The 18,341-nt window shown below is 42.9% G+C and overlaps 2 protein-coding genes and 1 non-coding gene across 9 annotated transcripts in view; 2 read left to right on the top strand and 1 right to left on the bottom strand.

The window, feature by feature from the left end:
• The window catches only part of ldb1a (LIM domain binding 1a), a 21,283-nt gene extending 18,201 nt beyond the window's left edge, over nucleotides 1–3,082 (bottom strand). The window contains exon 1 of one of the 6 annotated variants that reach the window (XM_014339526.2): nucleotides 3,049–3,082. The gene's annotated coding sequence lies outside the window, so the exon portion shown is untranslated. Of the gene's footprint in view, nucleotides 1–1,205; nucleotides 1,352–2,660; nucleotides 2,787–3,048 lie in introns of those variants that run through there. The other 5 variants (XM_042228024.1, XM_005940641.3, XM_014339528.2 and 2 more) reach the window with 5 other exon arrangements.
• Nucleotides 3,083–6,411: 3,329 nt separating this feature from the next.
• On the top strand, nucleotides 6,412–15,999 carry pprc1 (PPARG related coactivator 1). 2 transcript variants are annotated; one of them, XM_005940645.3, is made up of 14 exons: nucleotides 6,412–6,572; nucleotides 8,517–8,603; nucleotides 8,740–8,889; nucleotides 9,067–9,141; nucleotides 9,229–11,293; nucleotides 12,236–12,289; nucleotides 13,063–13,123; nucleotides 13,379–13,446; nucleotides 13,561–14,278; nucleotides 14,369–14,557; nucleotides 14,661–14,739; nucleotides 14,818–14,939; nucleotides 15,257–15,408; nucleotides 15,515–15,999. In XM_005940645.3, exons 1-14 carry the CDS (start codon nucleotides 6,492–6,494, stop codon nucleotides 15,613–15,615), a joined length of 4,002 nt encoding a protein of 1,333 aa, XP_005940707.1. In that variant the 5' UTR covers nucleotides 6,412–6,491; the 3' UTR covers nucleotides 15,616–15,999. The 2 variants fall into 2 exon arrangements, with proteins under 2 accessions (XP_005940707.1, XP_005940706.1); XM_005940644.3 differs by having other exon boundaries at nucleotides 13,376–13,446.
• LOC121815774 lies at nucleotides 15,033–15,172 on the top strand. Its single transcript, XR_006055349.1, has one exon. It is a non-coding gene; the product is annotated as a small nucleolar RNA SNORA50 (small nucleolar RNA).
• Nucleotides 16,000–18,341: the final 2,342 nt, after the last annotated feature.

Below are 18,341 nucleotides of genomic sequence, written 5' to 3'. Positions count from 1 at the left end.
TGGTTGTCAGCTTTTTTTTTTGTTTTAGAGGGATGGGGGTTTGTTGATAGTGGGCTACATAACCACTGGTCTATGATATCCGTGTTGTCCATGCATTAACAAAGGACTCCCAAGTGAGTTGAAGCCTCGTTTAACAAACCTCTGTTTTCCATTTTCTGTCACTCACAACCAATATGCCAACACAAGACAAACAACTGTCTCCACAGAAATGAAAGCTGACGGGCACATTCCCAACACAGCAGCTCACTGGCAGACGCATCACAGTTAAATGTCATACACAGTGTCAGACACTGCTCTTAGGACCAAGACACAATGAACAACCCTGCGGGCGTCCTCGTTTCCCTTTACTTGTCTTCTCCCCTCTTTTCATTTGCCCTTCTCACACACAGACTTTTTTTGGCGTCTTTTGTTTCAACTGTGTTTGTCTTTCGGAGTCATCTCATCTCAATCTGCCGTTTCGTCACAGTTCAGTGTTTTTGTGCACCTCGATGGTCGCGATCAGTGGGTTTGACATCAAGACAACATCCTGCTACTTGTGAACTCTGAGCAACACAAGATATGAGAGAACAACAGAGACATCCCCAATAATGCAAGAAAAACAAACAGAAATAAAGAGCGTGAGGGAAGAAAGAGCAGGGAGGGTGTGCGAATGGGATTTTTGGAAATGGCTCCTGTTTCCAGGAGTGATAATGCTTTGAAGCAGAGCGCTTCAGCACTAACTGCACTGTCGTTCATCCTCTTTCTCACTCTCCTCTCTGCCTCTCACTCTCCCTGCTTGTGCAGATGCAGAGATTCCCGCTCTGTCAACACATTGCACAAAAAAGCTCTCTGAGAATAATGAAGTTCCCCCCTCTGTTCGCCTCCTTCTCTCCACTGTGGGAGCACGCAGCAGCAGCAGTTCCATAACACTATGTGACAGACAGCAAAGTGCCTGCACACAGACATGCTGCCAGCTTGGCTTACTGAGGCATGCGTCTCATCCTAGTGTGTTGTCTTTACACAGTGTAAAAACACTCCACAGAGCACCTTGATTCTTCATAAATAGCTATTAAAATGTTTGAAAGGCTCTTGGTGCCACCATCGCCTTCCTCTCACTCTTTTGTCTTCCAGGTGTTCTACCCCCCCGCTTTTCTTTTCTCCACTGTCTCTCTCACTCTCTCATTTACAGACAAACACTCTTAAATGTCCTCCATATCTGTGCTTACCTTTGTCTTCCTCTTTCTCCTCTTACCACACTCGCGCGAAAAAGTCCGCTCAGGCCAGCCACGCAGAGGAAACCAAGCTGGGCCAGCAGAGAGAGAGTGAGGGAGGAAGAATGTGATGAGCAGATGCAGATAGGAGACACAAATGGGTTGGGGGGTGGGAGGGTGGGGGTCTAGTAGTGTGCAAATTGGATGATGAGAAGGAAGGAAGGAGGGAGGGAAGGAAGGAAGGAAGGAGGCGGGAGGTGGTGGAAGAGGGGAAATGAGAGGAGGGAGGGGGTGATGGTGGTGGTGGTGGGGGGCTCTCAGCTGCACTGGTATGAATATGACGCAGAGGCAGCAGCCAGAGCCACTTCTCTCCTCTCCTTTCGAGCCCCATCCCTCCATACCCACCGACAGACAGGAGAGAGGGGAGAGAGAGGGCACTGTATCCATGGCAACGGCAGAGCAGCGGTAGGTAGCAGTTAGGGAGTGTGCTGGGGCACAGTGGTGTTCCTTTCTTTCCCTGTCTCTCCAACACACAGACAAGCTCATAAGTCCTACAGCTCCCACAGATGTACAGTATACAGCCGCTGATACGCTGAAGGAAAACACAGAGGAAACGTGGGCAGCACTGACTCATTTGGACATGACAGATAATGAGAAGCAGACTGTTTGGGTCTGTTGTGTCTCAGGAAACTTGGAAAACTGGGGCCAGAGAAGGTTTATTATACTCTAAATGCAGGGGGGCGGGGACAACTGTCAGCATCAAGTAATGAAATTGTTGTCTTTTGTGTCAAGACATGGATAATATGAAACACTGCAAGTGCAATGAGGCCAGTGCTTTGCAGTGATGCCAACAAGTGAAGCTGATGACAATCAGCAAAATAAACAGATTCCCTGGCGTTCAAGTTGAAAGACAAACATGTGGCAAGCAGAGACATTACTGTAGGAACAAATATGCAACACTTCTTTCCAGACATTGTTTTTTCTGTCTATACCTACATCTATTTAGCATATAATTTTATGTAGAAAAAAACCAGTCTAAATTTTAATATCCATCACCCAGACATATGTGGACAAGAAAAGCAAGAGGATGAACTGCAACCTTTTCAAACACTAAAAAAAAAAGCAGTAGGCCTACTTCAAACTACTACTAGAACCATCAGAGACTGCATACCTTAAACTGTTAGCAGTCGGACGTACCGCCCACGGGACATTGGATGGTTTAGGGGACTAATAGGACTGCCAAGGCTGAAAATTCCCTCCACATCATGCACAAACATATTTGTTCGGTGTGTTTTCTCAGGAACATCAAAACCCAATTTCAAATTGATATCCAGGTTTTCCCCTCAGCTGTAAAAGGCTGATGGAGTATCGTCGTCACCCTGCCGGGCAGGCCAGCAGACAATATTGACACCAAGGTTTGCGGATGCGAAACTCAAAAAAGGAGACGGTGTAGGAGTTTCAAACTGATACCTGGTCAGGGTAAGAGGTCAAGTTTTCTGAAAATCTTGTGAATGTAGCAAAGACAGAGGGGGAGCACTGGTGGTTGTCAGCTTTTTTTTTTGTTTTAGAGGGATCAGTGTTTCATTAACATGCCATCTGAAACACAAATAAAATACAACTTTAGTAATATTTGTCCAATCTTTACAGTTGCATGACATCAGACATACAGGTTTAAGGTTTCACACTCCAGCATCATTCATATATTGAGTTCATTTGCAGCCACTGCCATTACAGAGCAAACAATTAGTTTGGTTAAGTTAATTAGGGTAACTGGTTTCATTACAATTTAACACACTACAACGTATTCTAACTGATGTGCGCACACATTTGATTTATAGAAGGCACTTTTCTTAATTACCTGTGTGAGTATCCAGCCTCCTGCTCCAGTCCCTCCTAGTTTTAGCAGAACAAGATTGAAGGTGGAGCTAGTTGTAATGTAGAGGCAAATCATTATGGACTGAACCATCTGCTGTCACAGTCTGGGGCTGACAGGATTTATTTTAATTAATTTTAGTCATTTGGTCTGTATTTTCCCCCTTTGCATTTAAAATGGTTTAATCTGCTAGTATATAGGTTGAGTTTGTTAGCACGGTAAAATAATTTTTCTTGTTTTGGGTTTTTGAGGTTGTATCTCTGTCTGTATGTCCTTTAGCTGAGTGGTCTCTTACAAGGGGAAACAAATCATGATTCAGTATATGTGAATTCAAGTTTGGTTTAACACTGAAAAACAGAACCCATGGCATGAAGTCAACACGGTAACCTAAATGACTCTCAAACATTTCTAAAATGAACATTATTTCCAGTTGAGTTTCCAAGAAAATATAAAAAGATCTTAATATATATGGGTTTTTTCAAACAGTTCAGTTGGCAGTGGCTAAAATGCAGTTTCTTGCTTCTTTCCCATCTGGCGCCCACAGTTTTAGCCTATAATTACTTTCAGTGACCGTGGAAACAAGGAAGTAGGGAGAGCTTTCCAGGACTTGAGGGCACTTATGTTGCTGTTTTAATGTGAACATTTTTTTTACATGGACACAAATATCAAATATGCTAACCACAGCCACTGCAAAAGAACAACAATCTTTCCCTAAATAAACTCATCTACCACTTTGTTAGGTACATCTTGCCAGGTTGGATCACCTTTACTCATTTTTCACAGCATAGATTTACAAGGTGCTGCTGATAGCATCACACAGTTGGATGTTAAAGAAAGTAATTTGAGCTTTAATTTGGCACATTATCCTCCTGGGGGTAGCCATGAGATAATTGGGTACATATAAACAGTTGAACATGGTCAGCGTCAATGCTAAGGTACTGCGCAGCTTTTTAAGGATGGTCAAGTGGTAGTAAGGTGACCAGGATGGATCCATGCTTTCATGCTGTTTATGCCAAATTCTGACCCTACCATCCAAATGCTGCAGTAGAAACTGAGACTCATCAGACCAGACAACATTTTCCAGTCTTCTATTGTCCAGCTTTGGTAAGCTCCTGAAAACTCTTGCGTCAGTCTCCTGATCTTTAAGCAGCACCTTGTTTCTGCTTAAATCACCTTACTTCCCATTCTGATGCTCGATTTGAACTTCAGCAGGTCATCTTAGTCATGTCTACGTGGCTAAATGCATTGCACTGCTGACACGTCATTGACTAAATAACCTAATAAAGCGGCAGGTAATTTACATCTATGTTTTATCGACATAGCACGTAACATATTGGGTCAAGTGGTGGGGACAATCACTCAAATCACACAACTGATGAAGATTTTACAGTAAAGTCACGGGCTCTTGTCAGACTCTGTTTTCTGATTTTGAGTTATGGTTTTTGTAACGCACTCTTTAGAATAATCCACGTACAAAATCAAGTTTGCGCAAAAGATTACCACTGCGACAACCTCGCTCAGACTAACCAAACACCACACTGCAGAGACATAGTGCTTCCCCTCAGAGCTTTGGTGACGTGAGTAAAAGACGATGGTGGAAATCTTTTGTCATGCGAAGTAATAAATGAAAGGCACAAGAAGATAGGCAAAACAGAGGGAGAGATTAAACTGGGTCAAATACAAAAGTGGGGGTGATGTGTTTCTCATTAGGATTCCTATTGCATTGGCAAGGAAAAGCCATAGGCAATTCCCTGTGTCTCAAAGGTAGAAATGGATTAAAGGTGAGCCCAACCACAAGCACACATGTGCACACTCTGTGGTCTTCCATTGTGGTTTGCTACTCTGTTTGTCTGTATTTCAGATGCATTCTCTTCTGTGATAAATAAAACTGCTACATCTTCACACTCTCATTGGTAAAATGTTTAAGTCTTCCATTTTGGGAGGCGTCCTTATTGTGGCTGACCTGTTCAGTCCAAAACTAATGTGGTTACTTTGAGAAAGCATTCTTACCAACAGCACGCTAAAAGACATCACACAAATAGTTTGGGACACGTGGGGTGAAGGATGGGGCCTCACTTAATCAAGCTTGTCCTGGTGCATCCCGTCGTTGCTCAGTTGAATCGAGATCTTAGGAATTTGCAGGTTAGGTCAATGCCTCTGTCTCCCTCCTCGGGTCATTTCTCAATCAGGTGTTTCTCATATTTCTAATGCTCCATACTGTGTAAACACGACAGACAAGCAAAGTCAGAACTAGGAATAGTCACAATAAAATAAAATAGAATATGAAAACATGGTTAATAGCAATGTAAACCATGTTAAAAACCTGATTTAAAAAAAACATAGCAAAACAGATCATTAAAAACAGGCAATGAAAGAATAATAAGATATTATTTCCACAAAAGGCCAGGTTGAACTGAAATGTTTTCCGCTACTCTACTCAATATGACCAACCCAGATTGGGTTAGTCATTTTGGGCAGTTATTTTGAAGGATAATCTGTATTAACTTCATTCTTATGGCCATTGGAACATAAATTCTAGAGCACGACTGATATATTGGCCAATAATAGTTTTCTGCCAATATACCACCGTCTTTGGCCTATAAATCAAAATTTTAAAAGTAAAGGAGAGACGGGAAAATTGCCTTTCAACTATATTATCAATGTTGTTTCACAGTGTGTCCACCAGAGGGCACAAACAACAACCAGGTCATCCAAAGTAATTCACAAATACATTACCACCACATCTTAGTACAGGCTTGTAAATAACCATACATAACAAATGTTTAGGGAAATCTGTTTATGTTTCTTCTGTCAGAAAGAAAAAAATATAGGCCAATATATGATATTTAAATTATACTAGATATTGGCATTGGTATCGGTCTCAAAACTCATATTGTTTAGGCTGTAATTAAAAACTGCACATAGAGAATCAACAGTGCATCAGTAAGTCAGCATTTTAAGTTAGTATCTCAAAATTTCAATTAAATATTTCAAAAAATGTAAAGATACACAGTAAGTAAGCTGAAATTTTGAGATAATAACCTGATAATAACCTGATATTCTTCACTGGCAAAAACAAGGCCGATTAAAACCTGCCCGAAAAAAGAAAAACAGTTTGGCATTGTTATTTCGTCGTCGTCTTTGACGCATGAGTACCAAATCTCTCTTGTAGCAAAGAGAGACATTGTAGCACTTTGGACTACATCAGCAACTGACTATTGACTATTCATTCATGAGGCTGAAAACGTGGGTAGCGAGCTAGTTTGGAACTACAGGAACTACAAAGAAACGTGGCCGCTCAACCCCTGACCCCCTCTGCGTCATTTTGCCGGGAATGCTGCACCACGTGTCTCCAGCCGGTCTGCGTGCACCTCTGATTCATTACTTTTCATTCTGAAACGAGTCTGGGCAGGGAGTAGACCTCCAAGATGGCGGCGCGGTGGGGAACAGGCGAGGAGACTTTAACAGCGTGCAATATGGACTTTTTCCCTTTGGATACACTAGACGAGGTAACGAAAATGTTTTATTCTTTATTTCCTAGCATCTGGGTCCACTGTTAGTTGTGTTTGGGTGACTTTTGGGGGGCAGAGTGCTCATCTGTACGGGATGTACTGTGCACGAGAAAGTGACACGTGGATGCAACTGTAGCATAACAACTATAACTCACTGAAAAGGCGCATCTTATTTAGTGATTGTTGCAGCTTTATGACTCCGTGGTCTCATGTTTTGATAAATAATGCTTGTTGGTTAAATTTTCTTGTATTCATGGACGTTTGGTAACGCTAGCCGGTGAGTCAGTGTAGCTTGGCTGGCCGGCTGGCTAAGTGAACGAGGCAGGTTTTCTCTGACATAAAGCCAACAAGCGGTTAAATATCATCGTGACAGTTGTGCAGTGTTATCAGTAGTTGGCCTGATATTGCCTCCAGTTGTGTAGATGATATCAATAGTACGCTTTTAATCTCATTTGCTGCACTTTTTACCCGATAGTCTTGCTCTTCAGCCACAGATACACACGTGGCAATAAAAATCGCATTAACCCTGCCCGATTATTTTACAGTCCTTCAACTTAATACAATATAGTGTGTATATAATAACCACTGAAATAAGTGTTTTGTAAACAGAGTTATTTGCTCGACAGTTGATCTGATGCTTTATTAATTTAGCTGTGTAGTTTACATGCTTTGCCCTATCATTCTGCAGTAAAGTGTCAACAGCTCAGGGATAATGATGATGATGATGATGATGATGATGATGCTGTTTTATATTTAACATTGTACGTACTCATACTCACACTGGCACTGCTGTTATATGCAAGTTTTCATTCAAACTTAACTCTGTGTACACATGTGGTTCAGTGGGGGGTCACATGTTGGATTCCCCCACACATGCGCACGAGAGACAGTCAAATTAAAGCTCACAAGCCGTTCCCTCGGAGTCCGCGAACTGTGGTTTTGTTAACACGTTGACGTGTTAATTTGTGCATTAAAGTGAATATTTTTGCTTTTTAGTCGCATGAATTTAAGCCAGCAGTGGAAGAAGAGCTGAAGGCCCTGCTTCTGGTTTGTTGTAGTGCAACACGTGGGTTTGGGTGGCCTGTCGTTGGACGGGGTGAGGCGAGGATCAAACATGTCTGCACGCTGTGTGCATGTGTAGATAGAAACACGTGGGGCTCTGTTAGACCACTGCATGGCGACATTAAGTTAATTTTGTCGGTTATGTTTCCAGTGATAGGAGGGCCCGTTTGTAGAAGTTATTGCCATGTTTATGGTTCTGGAAGGTTACCCGAAGATTAGTTTTACGCCAAGTCAGCCAACATCATATCAAAGCGCATGCTAATACGTTTTACACTGGTCAAACTGGTCTTGGTATTCACAGAACATGCTACTAGTATGTGCATAATTTAAGTAATGATTCAGGATTTTTTTCTTTTCTTTTTTTCTTTTTTTTTTAATTCATACATTTATATTAATTGTAAAGCAGATCCAGTTGTGTTTATGTACAGAATAGCCTCTGCTATTTTGTTTTTCCTCCTCCTGCAAGTTGGAATTAAAAACATGTGCCCTCCTTTGCCCGCTGAGGTTTCCTTTTCAGGCTCTTGTTTATAAATGCCTCACTTGAGCCACGGCCATGAAAATGAATGAATGAGATTTGTTGACCTGTTTCTCTGTTTACCTTTTGTGCACACTGTTCTTTATGTGGTTTTTTGAAATAACACAAGTCCACTCGTGATGGTGAGGCAGCCCAGTGGTCCATTAGTGACACTGCAATGGTGCCTCGCCTTGCAAGGTTTGGAGGAATGTGGAAGTTCTTTTTTTCACTTGTGCATTTATGGGTTTCTTTCTTTCTTTCTTTCTTTCTTTCTTTCTTTCTTTCTTTCTTTCTAAAGCAACAGTTAGTTATTGATTTGACTGCTTATTTCAGATTTGACATTTGTTTGCTCTCCCCCTCTTTAGACTGATGAGCTGAGCTCCGGAGAAACTCTGGAGGCCCTTCAAAACTGCTTAAATCTGTCCTTCTTTGAGGACACACCGACAATAGAGGCAAGACTAACTTCACATTGTGTAGCATTACGTTTTCATCAACTTCAAGGAGTTATACAATATTGTAAGCTCTGTATATTACACTACCTAATGTCCCAGACTCTGACCTAATTGTTTGTTTTGATCCTTTATATAGTCTAAAATCCTAGATGATGACAACGAAGCCACGCTGCTAACAGCCTTGACGGAGATTCTTGACAATGTAGAAGATGAGAACCTGTCTCCGTTTGACATACTGCCTGACTCAGACCTGCTGTCAGGTCAAAGGGGCAGGGAACAGTCTCCGGTTAGTGCCCAGCAGTTGTACATGTGTCTGAAATTATCTCTGCTCTCAACATTCCCCAATCTGATCTTTGAGCACAGGACAGAGTGGAACGCTCTGCTAATCTCTGTTATTCTGAACATACCTGTTTGCTAGTTTGTTAAAGTTAACATCAGTATTTTTTTCTTGTTCACTCTCTAGCTCAGGAAATTACTGGGTTTATCACGTTCCCCTACAGAGAAAGACGCACCATCTAGGCCTTTATCAACTGGAAAGGTAGCATCTTCCTATTTATAGTAGTGTAAATAATCTTGTACTGTAGGCAGATTTTAACCAGATAGTTATGTTCCCATTTATACTCAGAGCCTCCCTAGGATACAGAAAAACTCTATGCAGAGGAGTGATGGGGAGGAAGAGGAAGACAGCTCCCTCACGCTGAGCCCAGTTGGGCCTGACTCATGTCCTGACGCTGACCTGCTAGACTGGGAGGCTCTGTCCTTCCTACATCCTCTTACCTTGGAGCAGACAAATGAAGACGGTGTCTCGATTAGCCTGGGCGACCTGGTCAGGCATATCCAACCCTACTGCTTGTCGGTATGTGTGGAGAATGAGGCAGGGGAACAGATTATGCCCGAAGGAGGCATAGTGCTTGAGGTTGTGGACCAGGGGGAAAATGGAGAACCCATCCTGGCCATCCCAGACATAAATCTACCAGTTAAAGAGCAGCTTTCAGAAAAGGAGCAGAAAGTTTCAGATGAAGCAGAAGACAGTTCAGAGCATATAGTTGTTGATGACGAAGACGATGTAACGGTCAACGAGGCACCCATGAAAATCACATCCCCAGAAATAACAGGAGTGTGTTTAGATGTAAAAGATGAGAAGACCGTTAAGAGCCAAATGGAAGAAATTAAAGAGAAAAGTCCATCCAGGAGGAAAAAGAAAAAGAAATGCAAGCAACAGTCTCATCCTTATCTTGTGGAAGGAAGAGTCCTTCGGAGTGGCACCATAAGAAATGCAGCACAGGAACTGCCCAAAGAGCCCAAAAGAAAATCTGTCAAAGAAGAAAAGAAACAAAAACTCCCAAAAGTTCCTGCTGCCTCAACCCAAGTTCCATCGCTGGTAAAACCTAAAGAAAAAGAGCTATGCCAAACTGAAACTCAACCTCAGACCTCCACTACAGCAGTAATCAGTGAAGTGACTGTGCAACCAACTAAAATTAAATCTCTGTCCTCTAGACAGGACACAGTGCCGTTAAGTGCTAAACCTGAGAAGAGTGAAGACTGCTATTCACCCACAACAACGAGTTCTCAGGATCCCAGTGAAGCTTCACAACAGCCAGTCCAAGCCCCCACTGAGCTCGGGAATGTATTAGCAGCTCCCCCTGTTTCCCTCTCTCCGGTGTCTTCAGAGATCCCGACAACTGCTCCCATCTCTGTGACTCGCGAGGTGATGCCGAGTGCAAGTGAGGTCGTGGCTCCGGCAGTCCCAGAGCCCAAACCCAAAGCACTTAGTTTAGAGGAGTATAGACGGCTTAGACAACAGAAAAGGCCTGCTCCAGTGGAAAAGCAACGCAACAATAGCACCAAGTGGCCTAGCCTCCCAGAGCTTCCCAAAGAGCTACCCCCTATTCCCTGCCTGCCTGACCCAAGCCCCAAGGATCCTCGACGTCCCATCACCCAGCCGGCAAAAAAGGAGGTGGAGGAGGTCAAACCTGCGTGGCAACCAAGAGGACCATGTGCACCACCGACCCCCGAGGCACTGCTGGCTCCACCTGCCTACATGGTTGCCCCTTCCAGCAAGGTTTCAGCTGCTACTTCAGTTCCTAAACCCCAACAAACACCCGAACCGCCCAGTCTGCCTCAGAAAAATCCTGTTCTGGTCCCTAATGTAGTTAAAGATTCAGCCATGCCCCAAAACATCACTACTCAGCCTGCAGCACCTAATGTGCCTAAAAACTTTGGGGCTCCTAACACTCAGCTCGCATCTTCAGTAGATGGGAAATGTTCTCCTGCTCTTTCAGGAGGGATGGATGGAGTAGATGGAGTCCCCATCTCTCAGCCTGTATCTAAGTGTGAAGAGCGCACCAAGACCACTCTTAAAACCACTACAGATGAAATAAAACCCACTGCTGCTACTGGATCTCTTCCCAGTGTCCCCCAGAAGACCACTGTGGTTTCCCAGAAAGTGCCTGAGGTCACTGCTCTCACTTCCTTAAATATCACCATTGCATCTGATAGCAAGTCCTCCAAATCCACAGCTGATGGTACCCAGCTGTGTTCCACTCCAGCTGCTAGTGTCTCGAACTCCCAGAGTCTAAAAACAAAACCAGTTGTTGCTGAAACTAAAGAAACACCCACAACACCAGTGGAAGCCCAAAGAGCAAAGAGTTCCACACAGGAGCTGATTGAAGCATTCACAAGTGAAATAGGTGAGCTTAAAGTTAAACTTGTGTTTTAAAAGCTTTAGTTTGTTTTTAGGAGTAGAAACATTCTCATACCTTCTCTTCTTTCCTTTTTTGTTTTTAAGTATTATCTTTCTTTGACAAGAGTAATTCACTGATGCGCTATAAACTGTTGTCAGTGCCACAGCTTTGCTGACTTGAACTCACTGTGCTTAATCTGCTCCAGTGGTAGGCTGATGTGCAGGAATCCAATATTAGAAATTATAAATTGTCTACTGTTAGAAAGCAGGAAAATGCACAGTGTCACTTTAAAAATCGACCCATTTGTGCTCTTCAGGACTGTTACGTACAATAATCTGTTTCCTGGCTGTCACGTTTTCAGCTGAGCCTTTGTCCTGTGTCCAGTCTATTCTCTGTACCGCTGTAGTTCTGCTCAGTTTGAGTGTTACTGTGAAAAGAGCTTTTGTGTACTGCATTATAGTACATGTAATAGTTTAAGGGGGGCTTTTTTGCCCATTTAAAGTGCCATGTTTTTGGCCTCTGCTTAACTACAGCTCTAAATAATGCTTAAAGTAGGCTTCAGTTCAATCTTTCACACTCTGATTTTTAAAATGAGCAGTTTTAACTCCTGAATCGTCAAGGTCACTCTCCCTTTAAGCCAGCTTTCTTCTGATTGGCTGCTTCTTGTAAACAACAGCTTTGAACAGCAGGTGGGTGGAGCTTCTGTGCTCACACCCCAGGTGGAGATGGCCATATTAACGATGTCCACTATCAGTGAATTCATTCAGAGCCACGAGTAGAACAAAGTGTCTGAAGCCTGATCATTTGGGTTTACATGTTGACGTTATTAAACTGTTTGAACATCCACTATTGCTGGCAGTATATCTATGAGAGAAAATAAAAAGCTCTGCAGTTTGCCTTTAAATGAGCATCATTCTGTTATAATCACATAATGACCTTTATTTACAGGTATTGAAGCTGCTGATCTGACCAGTTTACTGGAGCAGTTTGAGGAAACCCAAGGTAATTAATAATCCTTCAGTTTTCTCTGTATCCACTCCATCTCAGAGGTTTCGTTTGAACGTTTTGCACACTCGGATTTATTTTACTTCCTTGAATTATAATTAGATGGGTGTTTAGGCCAGTAGCTCCGTGTGTCACATAGTGAAGTACCAAGCTAAATGTGGTCAGAGGATCAGTTTTCCTGGTTTTGTAATGGTGCAATGTAGTATGCAAGCTTGCAGCCCCATCTTTGGTTAGCAGTAGTGGATTAGTGGGTAGGAGTTGTGATTGACTTCAGGAGATGTGTGCTTAACGGGGGTTCATGCATGAACTTTCCTTTTGTTTGCAAATCACATACAAGAACCGCCTTGTAGTTGGTCTGTTACTATGGTAAATGGATGAATTCCAAGCTTGTGTTTCTAATCAAGCCGTTTGTTTAAATTCAAAGATAGTGGGGCATCTCTGTTTTTAACTGTAACATTCCCCTTTAAGAGAGATGGATGCTGCAGGGGCCAGAGAAGCTGCTCTGTGCACTTGTCTGCTCAGCTACTGGAATTCTGCCCCGTCTGCAAATCCATTTAACTCGAGCCCTTCTGTCTTTGTTTGGGCGGATGTACAAGGCCTGACTTATGTCAAGTGTTTGGGTTTGGTTTTTTTTAAATGCGCTTTATGTAGCTGCTGACTATTTCCAGTCCTATGGAAAATGAGCCCTGTACTAAAAACATTTCCACTGAGAGTTTTTAACCTCACTTTGTGCACCGATGCACTAACTTTTCTATTCCTTCCCCCTTCAGCCAAAGAGGAGCAATGTGTGTCGGAGGTCTCTGGTAGAGCAGCAGCTGTAGGAAACTCGAGGTGAGTTACCCTACAGCCCTGACGCTGCTCTGTGTGAGTGAGTAACTGTCTGTGAGAGTGAAAACCGTTTGATTTGTGTGACAGATTGTGTATGTGAGGAGGTGGTCCAAGCCCACCTCATGCCAAGACCTACCGCAAATCCTGCCAGTGCCTGGCAGCACTAAGGGCCATCTCGGGCTGGGCTGAAGACCACCGAGGTTTGACCTACGCTGTTTACCGCTGATATACTAACATACGCCTGTGCTTGCTCAGCAGTGTCGAACTGGTTCCAGAGAAGTCTGTTGTGGAACGTGTAAAAGCTAGTGACATCTCAAGCACTGCAGGTAAATGAGCATTTTGACTTGATTAATTTAGAGTTGTTTTGTCTGCTCAAATGCTTCATTTATGTCAGTGTATACAGAAGTCTGAAGTACTCATGATATTTCCCTCTGCTTCAGCTCTGACACCTCCAGCCACTCCTCCTCATCAAATGTGGAAACCCCTGGCAGCTGTGGCACTGCTTGGGAAGAGCAAAGCCTCCGAAGCCTCCAAGTCGAGCCCCTCCAAAGTTATCCAGATAGAAGCTCGGCCTCTGCCCTCGGTCAGGCCACGTAGCAAACCCACGCTCGCTGCTGCCACTGTAGCCCCCGATTTGGCGTGCATGGATCATGACTATTGCCTTCCCAACAAAGGCACTCCCACTGCAGAGCCAGGCAAGCGTTGGAATATTAAACAGCAGTCCTTTATCACCATTAAACCCATCAGGCAACATACTCCAACCACTACACAAACAACCCCAGCTGCCCTGGCATCATCTCTCCAATCTACCATAAATCAGGCGGTTTTAACCAAAACACAAGTTTGTCCAGTGAAGCCCCTGGAGCCCAAGGCAAATAGGTTGGACGAAAGCTCTGTTATGGAGACTCCAGATGCTTCTCCTACTCGGCCAGAGACTGAATTGAAGGAAAGGAGCCCGAGGAGAGGTCCGTTGGGAAGGTCATACCGTCGCCATGCTGCTTCTCGCACACCCAGCCCCAGATGTAGTCCTGAAGAGAGGCCCAGAGGTCGGTCTAGAAAAAGATCACATCATTCTCCCAGTCCAATGTCCAGCTGTTCAGAGTCAGACTCCGATTCTTCTAGATCTCGGTCTAGATCACACTCTCCAACAAAGAAAAGGTTTGTCCCAAAACATGTCTTTGATTCAGATGCATTAAACCTCTTCACTGATGTGTAATGATTTCCCTTTTCCTTCTTTTTGATTTTTAGGTATCGTCACCAGAGCAGTTCCAGCTCCTCGTCCCGTTCCTCCTATCAGCCTTCTGTGTCCAGCTCTCCTCCCAGAAGGAGAAGGTATTCCTATTCTTCTTCTCGTTCTGGCTCTTGGAGTCGCTCCAGGTCACGATCTCGGTCCCCTCAAAGACGGGATCAGTGGAGTAAAGGCAGACAATTGTACAGGTACAGTACTGTGACTTCTCTTGGTAGCTGTTTCATTTGTGCCCTACATATACTTTGAGAAACCTTGAAATGACGAGTGAAGGCTTCATCTTTTCTTCTTCAGTCCCTCATATCGGCCCAGCTATGGTCATTCTCCAAAGCCAAATGCGGAAGAGGTGAAGAGACGCAAGGAGAAAGCCATTGTAAGTTAATTATTCTAGGTATAATTAAGTGAAATGATTCCAGTAGTTATGATGTAAAACTGATGGACTCTCTTCCAGGAGGAGCGCCGCGTTGTTTACGTTGGTAAAATCCGGGGAACGATGACCCAAAAAGAACTAAAAGAGCGCTTCTCCTATTTTGGCGAGATCGAAGAATGTACCCTGCACTTTAGAGACCATGGGTAAGTAAGCTCCTCGTATTATACATGCAAACATCTTACATCACCACTTTTTCTTAGCATAGAGCTTTTGGGAAGGTTTTGTAAATGAGAAAGTTGCACTGTCTTTGAACCTTCTTGGTCTTGTCTATGACCTCTTAGGCCAAGCTACAGTGCTAAAGCAAATTCAGGCTTGTTCATAACTGGAGCTTCCTGGCATCACCACCAGGTGGCTCTTTTAAAAGCAAGTTACACCTTGAAGCTATGTGCGAGTCCTGTTGCTGCCCTCTCTGCTCAAACTAAAAATGAGGAGGAATTAAACTTTTGGTCATCTGCCACAGGGACAACTACGGCTTTGTGACTTATTACAACACCAGGGATGCTTTCACAGCGATTGAGAATGGAAGTAAACTGCGCAAGCCTGACGAGTTGCCGTTTGATCTCTGTTTCGGTGGAAGGAGACAGTTCTGCCAGAGCAACTATGCTGACTTAGGTATGCTTTTAAATTTCCAGATGCAAAAAAAGTTTCTGCATAACTCTTTGATTTTTCTTTTCCTCTTCTTATTTTTAATGCAATTCCGTCTCTATAATCATTTCAGATTCGAGTAGAGAGTACGAGCCAACGCCTGCAAAAGGCAAGTATCATGCACTAGACTTCGACACTTTACTGAGGCAGGCCCAGCAGAATCAGAAGAGGTAACGAGAGGCCTGCAGCAGGACGCAGCAGATATTTACCTCAGAGCTGACGATGGCTCCTCACCTGCAACACTGTTTACAGTTTAGCTGTTGCATTAGGGATTTGTTTTTTGTTCTTTTTGTAATGTTGTTTCTGCAAGCTAACACCTTCTATTGAAGTGAACATTTATAATTAAAAAAGCAAAAGGAGGCAAAAAAATTGAATAAATGGAATAAATACAACAATAATTTTTAAAGTTTATTTAAATGTACAATTGAACTTGAATTGAATGGAGAGGGAAATGTTTTTAAAAGGGTGGAATAAGTAGAATGGCGCTCCCTAATTATTGGGAGGAGGATGTATTACATTGTAATGTATTACAGACCTCAATAAAAAAGAAAAAATACAGTTTTCTTTTTTTTTCTCTCACTGTTTTTAATTAAATTTGAATTTATAATTTTTCTGTGATGTAATTGTTAATTTCATGGAATATGTGATGGTTCAGACTTGGTGCTTTGGTTTCAGGGTCCGAGTGAATTCATCAATTCAAGTTTTGTAATTCTGAAGAAGAAAAGAGTTGAGTACAATAGCAGTGGCTCATTTCTGCTAAGCGTCCCAGTGGGCTGGTATAAATAATAATGGATTGTATTAATATAGCGCTTTTTGGGGCTCTCAAAGCGCTGTACAATTCCACTATTCATTCACTCTCACATTCACACACTGGTGGAGGCAAGCTACGGTTGTAGCCACAGCTGCCCTGGGGCAGACTGACAGAAGCGAGGCTGCCATATCGCGCCATCGGCCCCTCTGGCCATCACCAGTAGGCGGTACGTGAAGTGTCTTGCCCAAGGACACAATGACCGAGACGGTTCGAGCCGGTTACAAGACGAACTGCCAACTCTTTGAGCCACGATCTAAATGAAAGAACCCCAGAACTGTTCAGCTAAATGTGCTTATTAATGTCATTGGTTAAACTTGAGATTTAACCAGCATTTCCTGCTGTGGTAATCATTGTGTTTTCTAAAAAGGTGAAATTCTCTCCCTGTCATAGCTTTCTGCACTACCCCAATGAAAAAGAGCCATGTTTAATATTAGGTGTCACACTGCCACAAGCCTGTTGCATGGATTTTGTCATATTTTTAATGTGTGTGCTGCAAAGTTTTCTATTCGGTTACATTTTTAGGTCACTTTATACCATAAGTTAAAGATCTTACTGTATTGGGGAGAGAACCCAAACAATTTAATGAGTCTGCACTGTGACGAAGTGCTGTGACAGCGCATCACAGCAAGGGCTACAGCATACTAAGCCTATGGCACCCTAACCTGATCCAGCCCAAACTGTAAGCTTTATCAAAAACAAAGGTTTTAGCCACATTTAAAGGGTACAGAGGGTGTCTGCCTCCTAAATCTGAACTGGGAGCTGATTCCACTGGAGAGGGGCCTGATAGCTAAATATGAAAGTTTGTTTCCACCACTGAACCAAAACGTAATACTTTGAACCCCATCCATAATTCCAAATTTCAACTAACTTACTTCAAATATCAAGTTATTTTCTCAGAGAACGGAGTAAGTCGAACTACTGCGATAACCTGAAATCTTGACTACGGATGGAAATTTTTCTTCAGTGGTGGAAATGAGCTTCCATAGCTGAAAGCTGTGCCTCCTGTTCTACTTTTAGAAACTCCAGGAACCACATGTAGGCCTGCAGCCTGAGAGCAAAGTGCTTTATTAGGATAATATGGCACTAAGGTCTTCAAGATATGCATTTAACTACTGCAGAGACTCCACCCATCCTACATCCACCTGTTTGACCACTGCCCTCAGGGAGATGCTACAGGTCCAGCCAAACCAGGACTAACACACACTAACGCACTGTTCCAGTTTTTTTCCACAAGCCATCAGCTGTACTGAACACGCACATCAGCACCTCTCACACATAAACACCACCACCACACAACACAAGTGCAATACCTCAAAGCAACCTTGCACATCTGTATAAAGCTTTAATATGTGTATAGTTGGCATTTTTAGATTTGTTTATTGTTAGCTACTTGTTTGTTTTATTGCTATTTATTATAAATGCTGATAGGAGAGTGTTGCTTCTAATTTAACATAGGGATCTTGATATAACAGCTACCCACTATTTTAATCATTTGTTATATTCCTTTTGATACTCTTTTTTTTTTTTTTTTACTCTTTATGCAATTCTTTCATTAACTTTTCTTGGCTAGCATCAATGACTGTGTAAAAAACATGTACAAATCTATTCAGGGCCATTGAATTTATTTTTTTGTCCTGACTAGTTGACCTAATCTTTGGACTCACCCCCTGGATATTGTGAAAACTCGCAACCCTGTTTTGTAGTCATTGTAGTAAAGCACGCTGTGTACTGTGGAAAAGTATAACTGGATTATCTTGACGATTTGGAACAAAGCATGCGCATTTTGCTGACACAGATCATAAACAGATGAGCAGCACCTCCCCTCTGTTTGAAAGTGGTGTTGGAGCTTAGCTGCATTCCTAATATGGGCTGGAATTTAAAGATATTACACAGCCGGTGAGATGTTCAACGCAGTCGACCAACAGAGCGAATAATTGCCACCCTCTTGTGTATTTGATAAATACGTGCACACTTTGTATCCCCGCTCATTGATAAATGAGAGAGATTGATGATGTTGTGGGTAATCACGCATAAACCAATCTGTTATTTAGCTTCATTATTGCTACATATCTGACTACTATTAAGTGTA

The sequence above is a fragment of the Haplochromis burtoni genome, unplaced genomic scaffold, assembly GCF_018398535.1.
Source record: "Haplochromis burtoni strain Fernald_Lab_line unplaced genomic scaffold, NCSU_Asbu1 Contig_296, whole genome shotgun sequence".
NCBI classification, from domain to species: domain Eukaryota; kingdom Metazoa; phylum Chordata; class Actinopteri; order Cichliformes; family Cichlidae; genus Haplochromis; species Haplochromis burtoni.
Note: the sequence above shows the minus strand (reverse complement) of the source record. Positions and strands in the feature narration are given on the sequence as shown.